The sequence below is a fragment of the Epinephelus fuscoguttatus genome, linkage group LG11, assembly GCF_011397635.1.
Source record: "Epinephelus fuscoguttatus linkage group LG11, E.fuscoguttatus.final_Chr_v1".
Taxonomy (NCBI): Eukaryota; Metazoa; Chordata; class Actinopteri; order Perciformes; family Serranidae; genus Epinephelus; species Epinephelus fuscoguttatus.
Window position 1 is genome coordinate 10,451,097 of NC_064762.1, and position 16,479 is coordinate 10,467,575.

The 16,479-nt window shown below is 38.4% G+C and overlaps 1 protein-coding gene across 1 annotated transcript; it reads left to right on the forward strand.

Annotated features, from left to right (window-relative positions):
• taf1b (TATA box binding protein (Tbp)-associated factor, RNA polymerase I, B) lies at window positions 1-14,874 on the forward strand. Its single transcript, XM_049589873.1, has 15 exons — window positions 1-132; window positions 933-1,031; window positions 4,757-4,844; window positions 5,453-5,550; window positions 5,634-5,726; window positions 7,007-7,112; window positions 8,042-8,213; window positions 9,365-9,464; window positions 9,647-9,794; window positions 9,915-10,089; window positions 10,586-10,623; window positions 11,618-11,705; window positions 12,220-12,290; window positions 12,598-12,826; window positions 12,930-14,874. The coding sequence occupies exons 1-15, from the start codon at window positions 115-117 to the stop codon at window positions 13,168-13,170; spliced, it is 1,764 nt and encodes a 587-aa protein (XP_049445830.1). The 5' UTR covers window positions 1-114; the 3' UTR covers window positions 13,171-14,874.
• Window positions 14,875-16,479: the final 1,605 nt, after the last annotated feature.

Below are 16,479 nucleotides of genomic sequence, written 5' to 3' on the forward strand. Positions count from 1 at the left end.
AAACGGTAGAAGAAGAAGTAGTGAAGCCCAAACAAAGTGGACATGTGGGTCTGTGGACGGACTACAGGTTAAATATAAAACTACGGACTGAAGCTGCTGTTTTTTTAAGTGAACATGGACGAAGAACATACGGTAAATTATCCTGCGTGTTTCTGTAACTCTGATAAAGACGGTTAATGACGTCACAAACGTTAAGCTACTAAATAGCGCGAACTTAGTGTTAGCTAGGCGCTTCACACCAAAGTCTATTCAGTTATTATCGAGTTTGTATTATTTCGCGCACAAGATGAAATTCAAATGACGTTTAACTCCATTTAACACATTCTTCATAATGTGTACGAACTTATTTCACTATCGGCGCATGTTTCACTGCGGACTAACGTAATTTGATTAAGAAACATTGCGGGTTGTCACCAAGCTCAGTGCTGTGGACTCCAGCTAAACTAAAGTCCCTCAGCCACAAAAAGCTTTATACCGCATCTACTGTAAAATCGGACAAATGTTTTTAAGACATTTTAAGCCTTATTAATAATTTACATCAACAGGAAAAGATTATATTTGATATTTTGAATGAAGTCTGGTGAGATGTGTCACTAGTTTTCTAAAATTAAATTCAAGAAGTTTTGTTAAGAGGGCAGAAAATATCACCAGTCGTTTGTAGGTAAAGACACAACTGTAGGGTTATTATAGTTAATGTGCAGTTCTGGATGTATTTAACTGTAATAATAGTGTTTGCCCTAATGACTCAAATTTAACACCTTGTTGTCAGGTTCAGGTGTCATCAACACACACTGATACATTTAAACACAACAACAAAATTTGATTGTTTCCTGTGTTCAGACCAAAATAATTCAACTCACTGATGTACCTGTGTGTGTGTGTGTGTGTGTGTGTGTGTGTGTGTGTGTGTGTGTGTGTGTGTGTCTGTCCAGGCTGGGTACAGGGAGCCTTGTGCTGTGTGTCATGCAGTGGATTGGGGAGTGTCTGATGAGGGACGTTTCTACTGCAGATCCTGTCACAACGTCATCGAGGTAAACAACAACAACAACAACAACAACAGCTGAGGGGTATTCCAGAAAGCGGGGTTTAGTGGAAACTCTGAGTATGTTAACCCTGAAATGAGGGAAACTCTGAGTCTGTGAACCTAACACGCTCGCTGGCAGGTTTTCTTCAGTAAACCCTGAGTTTCTCTCTGTCTCCTCCCTCTTACACGCTGTTTCATTTCCTCATTCATTCAGTCCGTGTCAAAGCTTGTATCGAAGCACATTAATTAGCGGAGATTTACCGTCTGTCACAGTCTAAATCCTGCTGGATATTGGTTTGTTACTCAGGACTGTCTTAAGTTACTGAATTTATGCACATCAATCATTTCTTTGGACATCAGTTTTTTGTCTTTACATTCAAATATTACACAGCGAGAATTCACCCTCAGCTCAGAATCAAACCTCTGTCCTTTTTATAGTTATTATTTTTTATAACACTGTGCACAAGGATCAGACTGTCAGTCTGTCAGAGCAGCTCTGAAATGTTTATTGCACATAATGTGTAGGTCTAATTATTTAAATTTTAAAAATCAGTATAGACACGTAGTATCAGTGACTAATGATCTCTATCACTGATGTCATTGGTCGCACTGATGGAACATAATTCCTATAGCCTAATATTGGGGATTATATGTTCATATTTCTGAGTGAGCAATGGAGCAGCATTTCACTGTCTTTAAATTTACTACATTTGTAGCTGAAATAAAGTCACTGAATGCTGTTGAGTCAAGACATAAATAGATGTGCAACATTTTAAAATCTATTGTATTTTAACCACAACGTCTTTTCAAGTGCAAATCACCAAACATATTATTACTGGGTCAGACTGTGAGTTTACAGTCATGTCTTTATGTCTTTGATCTATAGCCTAGCCTATATGTTTTAAATCTTCTGCCTCCTGTGTTTTTCCCCATCAGATTAAATCTGAACAAATATATTAATATATATTATTAATATAATGCAATGTATCTACAGCCTGATACACAGTCAGATTCCACCACTTTATCTTCATTAAGGAAATGTAAGTCTGATAAATGATGAATAAACTTTTTTTTATTAACTTTATGGTTAACTTATTTACACTTTCCTCGCTCTGACTCAGGCTCTTCTTAAAGATAAACGTGCACCGTCTGCTACACATGCATTAATATCTCTACATCCACTGGATTAAAATGGAGGCGCTGTCTTTTATTTACCTGTTGCCATGGTGAATCGTGGAGTCGGAGCTCCACTGATGATGGCTTTTTATTGTCGGCTTAACTCAGAGTGAACACACTCAGAGTTGACTGAACTAACTCAGATCAGCTGTTCTGGAACCGGTAACTCAGAGTTTCCCATCTCAGGGTAGATCAACTCAGAGTTCAGGCTTAGACTCAGAGTTTGTTGAACCTCCTACCTGGAATACCCCTCTGATCTGATGAATGTTGTTACGGGGCACCAACAAGGTAACAACACATCAAAGTGTCAGATAAGGACTGTGAGCACTAAGACGTTCATTAAGAAACTCCTCCTGACAGTGAAGTGATCACATGATGAATTTCAGCCAATCAGACATGACTTACCCTACATTTGAAATATTTGTTTTGTCAACATTCAACCTACTGATATATTTGTCTGCAAAGAAAATCATTGTTTTAATATGTCCAGTAGCAGTTACCATGTGATGTTCATATCCCTGTGATACACCGATCAGCCAAATCATTAAAACAGTGGTGAGGCGAGTAACAATGATCATTTTGTGACAATACAATGTTCTGCTGGGAGACATTTGGACTTGGAATTCATGTGGATGCCACCTGATGCCCTCCACTCTCCCAAACACCGCTGTGGGCTTTGTCACAGTCCTTGGATCATTCCTGAGCAGTTTCTGCAGTGTGGCATGGGGCATTTTCCTGCTGGGGGGGGGGGCACTGCCATCAGGGAGTGCTGCTGCCATGAGGAGAAAAATTTGATCTGCAGAGGTGTTTGGGTGGGTGAAGCACATCAAGTGGCATCCTCATGAATTTCTGGACCAAAAGTTCCCCAGGAGAACATTGCTTTGTAACAAGATGATCAATGTTGCTCACTTCACCTAAGAGTGGTTCGAATTTTTTGGCTGACCGGTGTAAGTGTAGATTAAAGGCTCTCTAAGTCTTCCTAAGCTTGAAAAGTTTTTGTCACATACAGCAAACCTCTCCTCACGACCTGCTAGCTACATGTCCTCTGAATATGCTGTGAAAAAATCCGGTCTCTGTAGGCAGCCCAGGCTTCGCAAATAGCAACAAAAACATTGTGGTCCAGGCTGCACCAACCAGCCAGCGCAAGACCAGCAAAAGCAAGCACACACACATGAACGCGGTGCTCAGAGAGGCAGTTAGAGTTACAAGCTACAATGAGGCTAAAAGGCGAGCTAGCTCCGTTGTGTTTGATAACGTTGAACGTAAACAGAAGTGAAGTGTTTTTGTTGCCTACAGAGACCGGACTTTTTCACAGCATATTCAGAGGACATGAGGAGATGTTTACTGTATGTGACAAAAATTTTGCAAGCTTAGGAAGACTTAGAGAGCCTTTAAGAAAACAGGGTGAAAACAGAAACAGTGCTGCTGTTAAACAAGATGAAAATAAGCAGTGAGAAATGACCCTGTCAGTGATAAAAGATAAAAATTAATCAGTCTATTAATATAAGCTTTATGCCAAAAGAGGAGGAATATTAAAATGCATATAATAAGATAAAACTGCCCTTTTCCCATTTAAACAGTAAATATTGCTGCAACTAATGTTTGTGATGATATTTTGTCCTCTGTACTGCAGTTACAGAGGATCTGAACCAACTTCAGACTCCATTGCTGCTCTCCAGCATTTTTATTCAGTCAGGATCTGTTTATTGGTATTAAACAGACAATAAAAAGTATGAAAATGATACATCTTTAAAAGAGCTGAAAGCAAAACCTACCAAAATTAAATAAACATGACAAATAAGAAGTGATACGTATATAATATGGGGTCAGTGTCACAGGACTGTACTATCAAAGTTAATTTTATCATCAGACTGAAAGCTGTTTGTCTCAGACCCCTGGTGATAAATGCAAGTGCAAAAACAAAAGAAAAGAGAATAAGTATAAAAAGTAAGTAATAAAATTACAGTTGAAGAAAAACCCATGAAAAACATACAAGCAGCAACTTCAAATATAAGAGCATTGAACTCAGTTGCTGTTAAGCAGTGAATGTTTATCATGTAGATGTAATAAATAGTGCAGTACAGCCTAATGTCTGGTGGAGCTGCATCAAATGCTGCAGCAGTGACAGAAGGTTCTGTGGGAACGTCCAGAACATCTGAACAGGTTTTAAAAACTGATCGACAGAAACACGTTAGTTTGGGACAAAAACAAAACGTGTGTGAAAGTGTGGATGATGGCTCTCCAACATTTTAACTTTCTGAGCTGTTACAGAAAAGTTAAAGACTTTTCTTTCAAAATCCTGCACTAACTTCTCAAATGATCATTTTCAGTGAAGTTTATGTATAAATTTTGTTTAAAAAACAAACATACATGAAGCTACAACTCACTGCTGAAGTCAGAAATCAAACTTTTTTGTGTGAAGGAGTTTTTTTTAAGTTTCAGTGTGCAGTACTGCTGTTTGTCAGCAGGTGGCAGCGCAGCATCTCTATACCAGTTTATATGGAGTTAGTGTGTCTCTGTCCATGTTAACATGTGAACGTGTCCAAACGTCCTCAGAGGACCAGAGAGGTGGTCGACCCAAACTTCACTCCAGGTTCCGCCAGGGTCTCCACCATCAGCAAAGGAACCAGAACCAAGAGGCCCGGTCAGTGAGTCCGTCCATCCATTCACTGTGTCTGATTGAAAATGACTCAAATGATTAATCAGTTATCCAAATAATTACCAATAATGTTTCTGTCCAGTGATGAATTGACTTTTCAGCTCTGAAAAGAAATGAAAAATTAAGGCTGCAGATCAATATTCTTCATCATTTTGTTAAATAAAGCACCTGTTTGGTGTTTTTTGCTGAAATGATTAATTATTAATAATTTAAATAATTAATATTTGATGTGATTTTTTTTCAAGTTAAAAAGCTCTTTTTTCTCTGTAATTTCACATAAAGTGAATAATTTTTGGGTTTTGAATTGTTGGTAAGATGAAACAAAACATTAAAAGACGTTACGTTTAGCTCTGGGAAAACTATGATGGATCATTTTTGTCATTTTTTCATTGCAGCTCTGATAACAACCTCGTAAACCACATTTTTAACGCAGCGTAACTTTAAATTAAATGAATTAAATCTACAGAAACCTTCATCATTGACGTGACGTGATGGACAATCACGATGAAACTCAGCAGCTGAATTATTTGTACTTATTAAATGTGACACGACGCTGTTGAGCAATAGATTTAGTCGTTGTTGGTGTTTTTCAGAGTGCGGGCGTCAGTGGGTGATCTGTGAGGGTTTCCAGTTTATCCTGAGGAACCAGGCCGACGCTCTGATCAGACTGGGAGTCAGTGCACGTTTCAAGGTGCGTGGTTTTTTATGGACGCTGCAGAGGAAGAAGACGGTACCTGCTGAGAGTCAGAGCTGATTTTAATGTCGCTGTTTCAGGATGAAGTCTTGTGTCAGCTGTGGAGAATCTACCTGCAGAAGAGTCGACAGGCGTTCACACACAACCCACTGAGGACCTCCAGCTTCAGAGTGGCAAGGGCACAAACTACACAAACATTTGCACACACATTAATACAATTTTATTGTCTTATAAAGATAGATAGACGTGGCCAGAGGTATTAGTTTTACGGTTGTCTGTCTGTCCGTCCATCTCATTCTCATGAACACAATATCTCAACAGTGCCTCGTGGAAATTTCTTTAAATTTAAAAGAATGAACAGATTAGAATCAAATGTCCATAATTTAGCGTCATATCTCAGGAACAGAAGGAGAGACATTCGGTCAGATACTGAATTGGTGACTCTAATCTTGAAACTTATTGTATAGCTCTTCTGTGTGTGAAGCATCCATGTTTTCACTGACATGGATGGAGACTGTTAGGCTGCTCTCAGACCTAGAGTCGTCTCCTTTGGTCCGAATCAGGGACTCATTTTGTCACAAAGTTGTGTAATTGCCTACAATTTCTTCGCGTTCTCACGGCAGCATTTACAAGCAGACCAGATCAGATGCCTTGTGTGAGAAAGCTGCTCTTGATTGGTCAGAATTTCCATGTGGCAAAAATCCAGGAAGTAAAGCAAACGTTGAAGAAGAGTACACTTGCAAGATAAATGTGACACTTTCTAATGTCACAATGGAGGGACAACTACGCAGGTTGATTTTAGCGCTGCTCATCGTGGACTATATTGCTGTCATTGTTCATTTTAGTCAAACCATACAGTTTGAAAACGAGGCGCGGCTCCAACTAGAAAACAATGTTTTGATGCACTGGATGTGCTGAATGTGCATATTAAGGCAGTACAGGAGGAGGTGCACATTAATAATCCTCCAGGACTGTAACATGCTCATGTTTAACCCAAACAATGTGTCATGTGACTGCAGTTGGTTCAGATCCAGGTCGGAACACCTTCTCACCACAAACAAACCGCACCAGAGTTCATTTGTAACCGGACTGAGACCACCTCTTCAAGAAGGTCTCAGTCCGGTTGTTTTGGTGCACACCTGAGTGTGATTGCTGTGTTCACACCTGCCCAAATGAACTGCACTTAGGTGGCAAACAGACTTGAGGTCGACTGAACCAAACCAAACAGGGCAGGTGTGAACGCACCCTCAGAGAAACTTGACGGGTTCGCGGAGTCATACAACTGCGGGGCGGTAGTTGCACTTTGACTTTAAGTTGTAGAATATTAAATTAGTTTTAACTTTTGTGGTGTAAAACTGAAAAAATCCAGACTTGAATAGATTTTAGAAGTTAAGTTGATTTTATAATCTGTTTGAAAGGATTTCAAATGTTATCTGACTCTGTCTCTCCTCAGCAACGTCCGGACTCGGAGTCAGACAGTGCAGCTGAGATGTCCATCATGTCGGCCAGTGAGACGGACGGAGACACAAACCTGTCCAGTACCGCCGGCTCCAACGCAGGTAGATTCATCCATCAGTCAGTTAATCAGTGTGATGAACTCAGTGGAAACAGTTTATGAAAATTTGAACGTCCTGTGTCCACTGTAAAAAAACAAAAAACTTAAACTTATATAATCTAACATGAAGGCCTGATAACCAAAAGTAATATTCTGAGTTCTGAGTTCTCAATCTTTTTTTTTTAAGTTTCAGCTGCTCTTTTTAATGAAGAAACAAGATTTAATTCAGAAAGACAAATGTTTTTCCTTTTAATAATCAGATTAACAGAAATGCAAATAAAGTTTTACAAATTTCAGAAATTAAATTCAACTATTTATCAGTTTTTGACAGAAATCTTCATTATAATCTGAACTTTATGAAATAAAAAACGTTTAAAACGGGCCGGTTTTCACGTGATTGGCTGTGACCTGCGACCGGTCGGTCAGTAAAAAAAAATATGCCGATTTAAATTTCCGCCACGCTGCGTGATTGACATCGTGTAACATCAGCAGCGCACACTTTTTTGTCTATTCAAGAAATTACCCACAAATGCTATACACCAAGAAATATTATTTTTATTTATCCATGTTTTTATTTATGCATGCCTTTTTTACTTATTTATTTTAATACTGTACCTGAAGTTATATTTGAGCAAAAAGGAAAATGTTTCTTAACCAGTGTCACTGTTTTTGTTTGTTTGAGATGATTACTGAAAAACTGGTTGTATCTTGGTTAAAATGTTCTAATAAAGGAAAGATAGAAAATATTACAATATCTTGTGTGCTGTAGAGTGGTTTGAAAAAAATGAAATTGGTATCGGCCCAAAAAAATTGTAATTGGTGCAAGTCTAGTTTGAATGGATTCGGTGTCTTTGTATGATCCGTAGTGACATGTGACAGTGTTAAGGTGCTCGACAGTCCTGCAGTAGGTGAAATGTTCCTTTACCTGCACAGGGAGCTCCAGTGATTGGTCGCAGTATTCGGGCTCACTGGACGCCGCCAGCTACCTGTCAGCACGGATGAAGAGGAGTCGCCACAGTCTGATGACCATGAAAAAGACTTTGGCTCTGATCCACCTCGCTCTGATCTGGATCCGAGAGCCACTGACGCTCAGCGACCTGCTCAGGTAACAACACACACAAGCCTGTGTAGGTAACGACACACACCTGGATGTTCAGCCGCAGGGAGGGACTTCACTGAGTCCAACACCACACAAACAGATACTAAAACTACAGAATTAATCAGTCAATATAAAGAAAGTTGATCACTGACATTATTAATCTGTCTGTTCTGGTGACGTGAGAGGAGAATTTGTTTTAATATTTCCTTTATTATAAGCTCAAATCATCACCAGGTGTTTTGTGTTCATAGAGCTGAGTGCCGTCAGCATAAAAAAACAAACAGCAATACATACTATATATATTTTTTCTGCAAGAAGATGCATGTAAACTAAAAACAACAGAGGACCTAAAATCGAGCCCTGTGACACACCACAAGTGAGATGTGCAGTAGAGAAAGACTTCATGGAGTCCGAGGCCCCTCAAACAGATACTGAAACTAATTCAGTACACAGAAAAGTGATCGCTGACATTATAGGTCAACATTTATCAAATAAAAACACTGAACATGGAGGTCACAGCCTCTTAAATATTGTTCAGAGTTTTTAAGACAGAAGTCACATCCTGTTCTGGTGACATAAGATGAGAATTTGCAGTGATATTTCACATTTTATTAACTCAAATAATCAGCAGGTGTTTTATGTTCATACAGCTGAGTGCTGTTGGTATAAACATCAAAAAAATATTACATTTAGATTATATTCTCTTCAAGAAGAAGCATGTAAACTGAAAACAACAGAGGACATAAAATCAAGCCATGTGGCACATCACAGGTAAGATGTGCAGTAGAGAAGGACTTCAAGGAGTCCGAGACCCCTCAAACAGGAACTGAAACTGTAGATTGTTTCAGATTTTTTGTAGTCAGGTAACTGCTCAGTAGTATTTCCTGTCTCCTGACGTGAAGGTCTGAACACCAGGTATAAATTCTGGTGGGGAAACATGGGAATACTTCAGCTTTTGTTCTCAGAAAGTAGTCAAATCTAGATATATTCAGTCTAAAACTACTGGAATCAGTCTGTAAAATATCTACCAGACTAAGAATTAAAATTGTTATAAATGTTGATTTGTTTTCTTGGCTGGAAAAAACAACGTAAACAGTCTAAAGTGAATTATTTTCCTGGAAAGTTCTGGAACATTTAGTTGGTGTGTTTGTGTGCAGGTTGGTGAATGAGGGTCACGTCCCGTATGTGAACGCCTACGAGGAACTTCCTGACGAGATGAAACTCGAAGGCAAAGACGCTCTCATCTTCAGAGTAGAGGTCAGAAATCAATCAGCTCCTGATACTGAATCAATACTGTGATCAGTCATAGATTTAAAGGGCCAGTGCACAAATCAAATCAATGGTGTCTGTCCACTCAGAGAGTTTCAGTTTCATGTGTCTGTGTTTGTCAGCTAAATAAAACACCACCGAGTGAATGTAAGTTTTGTTTTTCTCCACAGAGCGTCCCATCCCACCGGGCGGTGCATAAGGAGGCTCAGACTCTGATTTTGTTCCTGCAGCTTCCTGCTTGTCCTCCAATCACTCGTCAGAGTCTGCTGCACCCGGCTCTGCTCAGCGTGCGCTACCTAACCGACGCTAATCTGCCCGGTAACAGCAGGACTAATAGGACCAGTAACAATACTAATAACCCTGCTGGTGGTACAAACTTTATTTAACCAATAACTTCTGATTGGTTGATTATTTGTTCCTTGTTTTCTTTGTTTCCAGACGAGCTTCACCCGTGGGTCTGCAGGCTGATGGAGCGCGCCGGTATGGCGGATCAGACATTATACACGTTCGACCTCCTGTCTCGTCCCGTCCTGCCGCGTTATGATGTCCAGACCACTGCCGTTATCATCGTCACCATGAAGCTCATCTTCGGCCTGGACGACCACACTGAATGGTGATTATTAAAGAGTCACTTCAACATAACACCACAAATGTTTTTTAAATATTTATTTATAGATAATAAATCATTTAGTTTGGTGGTACTAATATCAGGTTCATTTATGTGCATGTGTATGTTCATCTTTTTGTCCTTGTGTAGTAATAATAATAATAATAATAATAATAATAATAAACGTAATTTGAGTTGAACTGATCCTTTTAATCGGTATATTTACGGATCAGCTGACTTCATGTCCACAGCAGCAGATTAAATTTAAATGAGAAAACTCACTGAAACAAAACAATCCTGATGAGATTCTGTAAACTCGTCTGATTGGACAGATTTCACTGATTTTTAAGAGCCAGTCAGGGAGAAGACCAGCTGCCTGGAGAATAAAAAAAGAAAGTATTTAAAAGACTGACTTTATGAAACATGATGGATCACTCAGAGAAGGAAGGTTTAAACGTTTAAAAGTTAAATTTAAAGAGTCACTTTTGTTTTTGTCTTTCAGGGATTTATCCAACGAAGCAGCTGATCAGGACGACACAGGTGAGTTCTTCACCTCCGCACTCATATTTATTTGTATTTTTAAAATCTGTTAATATAACTAGTATTTACTATCCTTTGAACCTCAGTGACGTCGAGCAGCTTGAAACTGTCTGAGAACTCAAACATCTTCAGTTCATTAAACTTCAGTCTTTACTAAGTTTATATCAAAGCTCTCCTGAAAGTGACCATTTAAAAAGTTGATCAGGATTTTTATGTTGTATGAAACATGCTTTTATTTTTAACGTCACATCAAACAATTCAAATTAAAATAAAAGTAAAATTAATCAATAAACAGACCTTTGAATTTGAATCCGTAATAAAATCATTTCATCCAGTTTGGTCATTTAAACAACTTCCTCCTATAAAATATTAGTCTGTCCCTCAAAGACATTTTTATCTAATCTACTTTTTTTAAAAGACACATTTTTCAATGAAATTAAAGATTTCAAATAAAGGAAAAATCTAAAGTTTAATTTCTGAACTCTCTGTAAAGTTCAGAGTCTGTGGACGTCTGTTCATGTTTTAATGTTCCAGATACATTTTAATATTTCCCACCAGTTACATTCAGAAATATAAAATATGTATAAAGGTATAATGTTCACTACAATATGCACATCAGTAGAATAAAAATAAGAATAAACATAAGAAATATGTACAGTTAAGTGTGTTATATGTTGAATAAATATATACATTCAAGTATGGTGGTCGATATGGTGCTAAAATAATATCAGGATATTTCAGGGTATTTTTGAGATAACGATATTCTTGACAATATGAAAATTTTATTATTAATTTAATAGGAATTGTAACAAAATCAGTGATATAGTTTCACAGTTTGTTTCAAATATTCAGTAAAAACTAAAGAAAAATTATCTCTCATTTCTTTAGTTTGTGAACAACAACAGTATCAGCCTGTATAATTGTTGTGTTCATGAACATAAAGAAGTTGAACAGTCATACTGAATAAATAATAATAAATACTGTTTTCTGACAGGAGACATGTTTAATGTTCGGAAGTGGTTCAGACTGGTGCAGGCCGCTCTGATCAGAGCTCAGCAGAGGAGACAACAGGACGTCGCCAGGTGAGACATGAGCTGCTGTGACACCTGCAGAGTCTGAGGTCATCACTCCACCTGACATCTGTTCACAGGTTTAAAACCAGTTTGTTCTGGTGACTCACGACATCGTGTGACCAGTCTGCACTCTGTAAACCTGCTCCCTTTAATGTCAAATAATGATAACACTTTGATTTTCAAATCTCTGGTTAACAAACTTCAAAATCTCTGAGTTTCTGCAGTTTTTCATTTGCAAACATTCTCAGGAATATTTGTCTGAACATTATGTTGGTGATTTCAAAGGATTTAAAAACCGAAGCTTTAAATGTAGTTTCTGTTTCTCAGTCTGCTCTTTGATGTTAAAGGTTTGATCGGCTCAGGTTTAACAGAGCACACTGACAAACTTTAACATTTAAATGAAGGAAATTTGAGGCATTGAATTCATAAAGTGAGGTGAGTTTATATCAAAGGGGTGTCTATAGATGAGGCACTTTAAAGATTTGTCTGTTTGACATTTATTCACCTCTCTCTGTCTCTGCAGGAAACAGTGGATGGCCAAGAAACCGCTGTATGCCAACAGCATCAAGAAATGTGTTGTGATGAAGAGGAAGAGTAAGAATCTGAGTCATCACACTGATTTTTAAAGTCTGACACAGGGACAGATATCTGAGTGTATATGAAGGGAGGACAGAGTCAGTGTTACAGAGACATGCTCATAAGATGTTCTGGGTCTTAATGTTAAACATACGTTTTGATACTGCAGCGATATAAAGGTCATTATTAATGAGTTCTGTCACTGCTGTTATTTTTTATGGCTCCGTGCCGGCAACAGCCGTGGCTAGAAGTGTCATGTTTTCGGTTTGTCTGTCCGTATGAACCATCCGTCCCATCTTGACCTGGTGTGTCTGTGTGTTTGCAGGAATAGCAGAGCAGGTGCAGATCTGCTTTGAGAAGCTGTCCTCTCGACCGGCGGGCGTTGAGCGTGTCAATCCGTCCAGCTTCAGGTTCTGCTGGGGGGACGAGGACGGAGCGGATGGTCCCAGTCTGCACCACAAGAAGCTGGATGGAGTTGTGACCCTGAAACGCAACGTCCTGGTTCCCTCCAACTCTACATACTGGCACCCAGCACTCAGAGCCTGCAAGCCCCGGTACCTTTAACTACACATCACTTGATCTTTGACCCCAGGGCTTCAGACCCTGCAGGGAGAGACTCTTCCTCTCCTGATGTCTTCTTCTTCTTCCTCTCTACAGGCACTGTACGAGTCATTACTCAGAGGTGGAGGCGACGCTACCTCGGACGTTCGTCTGGTTGCTGCAGCTCTTCTGCTTTATGCTGGACGTGAAGCCGGCGTACCTGTACGAGGAGGTGCTGAGGGTGGAGAGACGGGTCGTTGGCAGCAAAACGCCCAGGAGGAGGAAGAGGAGGACAAAGACCAGGACTGAGACCAGGGCTAGGTCGAAGAGGAGGACGCCACCGTCAGCTGTTTGTTGAGCGCCAGTAATTTAACATCACGTTAAACCTGGGTGCGTTCAAGGACACTCAGAAATCAGAGTTCTAAGAGTCGTCTTCTGTGTGAAAATCAAACCCTGACTGAAGCCGACAAGGACGCTGTGTGAAGGTTTGATTTCAGCAGCAGTCGGTTCCTTAAAGAAACACTGACCATGTTTACACACAAAATATTTCAGTTTTACCCTCAATCTGAAAATATTCCTACTGAGCTGTTGACATGCAGCTGTGCAGACTCTGATAACATGCCGTTTATCACATCAGAATATGGAGAATGGCTGTCTGGTCATTTTGTGTCTTTGCATCAAAGAAACAGAATTATTTTCCTACCAGTGGTGGACTTGTTGGACCGTGTGAACACAGACACCCTCTTTCAATTCTTTAGCCATCTTCTTTAAAAGGTCGATGTTGTGATATTTGCTCATATATATCAGTTTTTCATGATGTTTAAAAGTCGGCAGGTTTCTGACCAGCAATTAGGACTTTTCTTTCAACCACAGTCTGAAGAACTGTTGGTTTATGTTGAACCCACAGAAGTGACAAACACGAGGCTGTGCGTCACAAACTGCAGTAGAAACATACGCCTAGTCATACATTCTGGATGCTTTGTCTTTCTGTCCAAATAATGCTCCTAAAACCTGAATAATAATCGACATATCTCACTTCTTTATTGGAAAATTGCTTCTTTGGGATCAGTGCCTAACTCGAATTATCTAAACCAGAAGTCTTTAATGTTTTTCGGGCCGTAGACCCCTCAGCTCAGAGACTGACAGACAGGGACCCTCTGTCACATATTCTGTATGAAACTAAATTGTACTTTAGATAATTCTCTGAATATTTTCAGCTCCTCTCTCGTTCACCTGGAGCTACGGAGCGACGGTGTGTTAGCCTCACCTTCTGCACTTTCACTGTTTGTCTCTGAGGTGGACGGTGTGTCACAGTCTCTCGCTCAAAAACTCTCAAAATGATCCATCATGGCTCAAAATAATGTCCGTAAACATTTGGTCAGTATGTGAAAATACATGTCTGTTAGTGAACTAGTTCACCTCGCTGTTATTGACAGGTGCTGCACAGTGATTTAGTTTGCTCACATGAAGCACAGGGACTGATGGGTAACAGTCAACCTGTCATTAACATGTTCTGTAAATTACAAGGATGTTTTTGTTTGTTTCAAATGAGCGGATTTATTTTGTTGATTATATGTTGGATTCATTCTACTGTGAATTTTCAGACATATTTTAACTTTTGAAAAACAAAACAAGAAACGTAAAACTTCAATTATCCAACAATAATTTGGTGTTCCTCCTGCAGTAACCCTCTGTTAAAGAACATGCTGTTCACACAACCTGTATTAAATTCAGAATATTGTCATATTTGGAATAACAGTGGAATATTAGTGTGTGTGTGTAAAAGTAGCTACTGACACAAAGACATTATCATCCAAATTATGATATCATTCCTCTGTCTGTTAAAATGCTCATTTATCTCCTGTTTTTGAGTGTTTTTGTATCTTAGAGTCTCTTTTCTCTCCTGTAAAAATACTTTTTAAGACTCAGTTCACTCGGTCAGATGTGATGTAGAGATAACAATTTACCTGCCCGTCGTTGAAACCAACACCTCATGTCAGGAGTGTGTTTGCATTTCAGCTGGAAAACTGTAAAACATTAAAGGTCTGATTTATTAATGGAACTCTTGAGTTCACAGCGCAGGTGAGACAGGTGTGTGTGTGTGTGTGTGTGTGTGTGTGTGTGTGTGTGTGTGTGTGAGATTCACTAAACCACGGCCATTTTAACCGATCTAATCACATCTTGATTTCACACCTGTGTTTGATACTTACAGTCAGCTGACATCTGTCCTGCTCTCTGATTGGCTGTCGTTCAAGGCTCAAAGATGAAGTTACTGTAAAATGAGCCTTTGTTTCTTTGTTTGTTTGTTGTTTTGCCAATCAAATGAGCCGGACAGTTCAAACATGATGATCAGAAATGTTTCTGGTGAATACAAAAGTCTGAAACTGAAACAGATTCAAAATCAGTCGTCTGTAAAAAAAAAAAAAAAAAAAAATCTGTTTCATCATCTGATTTATTGTTTGAACTGTTTTCTAGAAAAACCAAATCTTGTCTTGTTCTGCGTCTCTCTGTGTGATGTCACAGTGAACTGAATATTTGGAGGGGACAAACATTAGGAGACGTCTCTGTAACATTGTTCTGATCAGGTTGTTTTTCAGGCTGAAGACAAAGAAACATCAGAGAGCTGCAGCGACAGGAAGTGAGCAGCAGGAGGCGACAGACAGCAGAGCGGCACCTTCATTCATACTGAAACTGAGCTGCAGTGATTCTACAGTAGGTACACACACACACACACTCTGTTACACTAATGAGGTTTGTTTATGTAATTATTGTGTGATGACACACCCACACACAAGACACTGAAATATATTAATGACCTTGTGACATCACAAACGACTCTGCTAATAAAACATGAATTCATCGGAAATTAACTTTTAATCAAAGCCTTTAAATCATCATAAAATAAAACATGAAATCATCTTCAGTCTCACATCAGTCATTAAACCTGTTTCCACAGCTGAGAATATTTACAATGCATAAATAATGTCTGGTGTGGTGTAAATCTGAACTCAAGCTGTCATTACTTTGTTGAATCAGCAGTGATGTGATGCAGCAAAGTGCATTTACTCAAGTATAACTTTAGAGGAACTTTACATGTGTATTTTCTTTTCCTATCATGACATAATTTTACTCCTCTGCATTTATCAAACAGCTTTAGTTACGTTAAAAATTAAGATTTTCATATACAAAACATGAAGATTTTATAAAGTGTGATGTTTTGTTTTTAGTTAAACTCTTTGGTCATACAGCAGAAACATCTGTTGATCAATGAGTTCACAGAAAACTGATATAAAACTATTCTGATGGGTGAATTATTCATGTAAAAACATTTAGTGTCACAAATGTAAAGTTTTGCTTCTTTTTCTTTTGATTATTGTAATTTCTTTGAATAATTTTAATTTTAATAATTTAATTTTTCTTTCAATGAATACATTTTTTGAAAATATTTTTAATGTATTGCTAATATTTAAATAATTAACATTTTAGTTTTTTGATCATTTAATTTTGTTTTATTTTGTAAAAATAATTTTATGTTATTTTTTTAATTTAAATTTTCTTTTAATAGTTTCTTTTTAAAATGTTTTTATTGTTAATATTTTTACTTTAGATTTTATTAGGTTTTTTTTGTTAAAATGTTTTTTGAAAAAATCATTTTAATGTTTATATT

What these genes read in the sequence shown, in the direction of transcription:
- taf1b (XM_049589873.1), top strand. An exon ending in GGACCTCCAGCTTCAGAGTG is followed by an intron (nt 5,727 to 7,006) that starts GCAAGGGCACAA and finishes GTCTCTCCTCAG; the next exon opens with CAACGTCCGGACTCGGAGTC. An exon ending in CTCTCATCTTCAGAGTAGAG is followed by an intron (nt 9,465 to 9,646) that starts GTCAGAAATCAA and finishes TTTTCTCCACAG; the next exon opens with AGCGTCCCATCCCACCGGGC.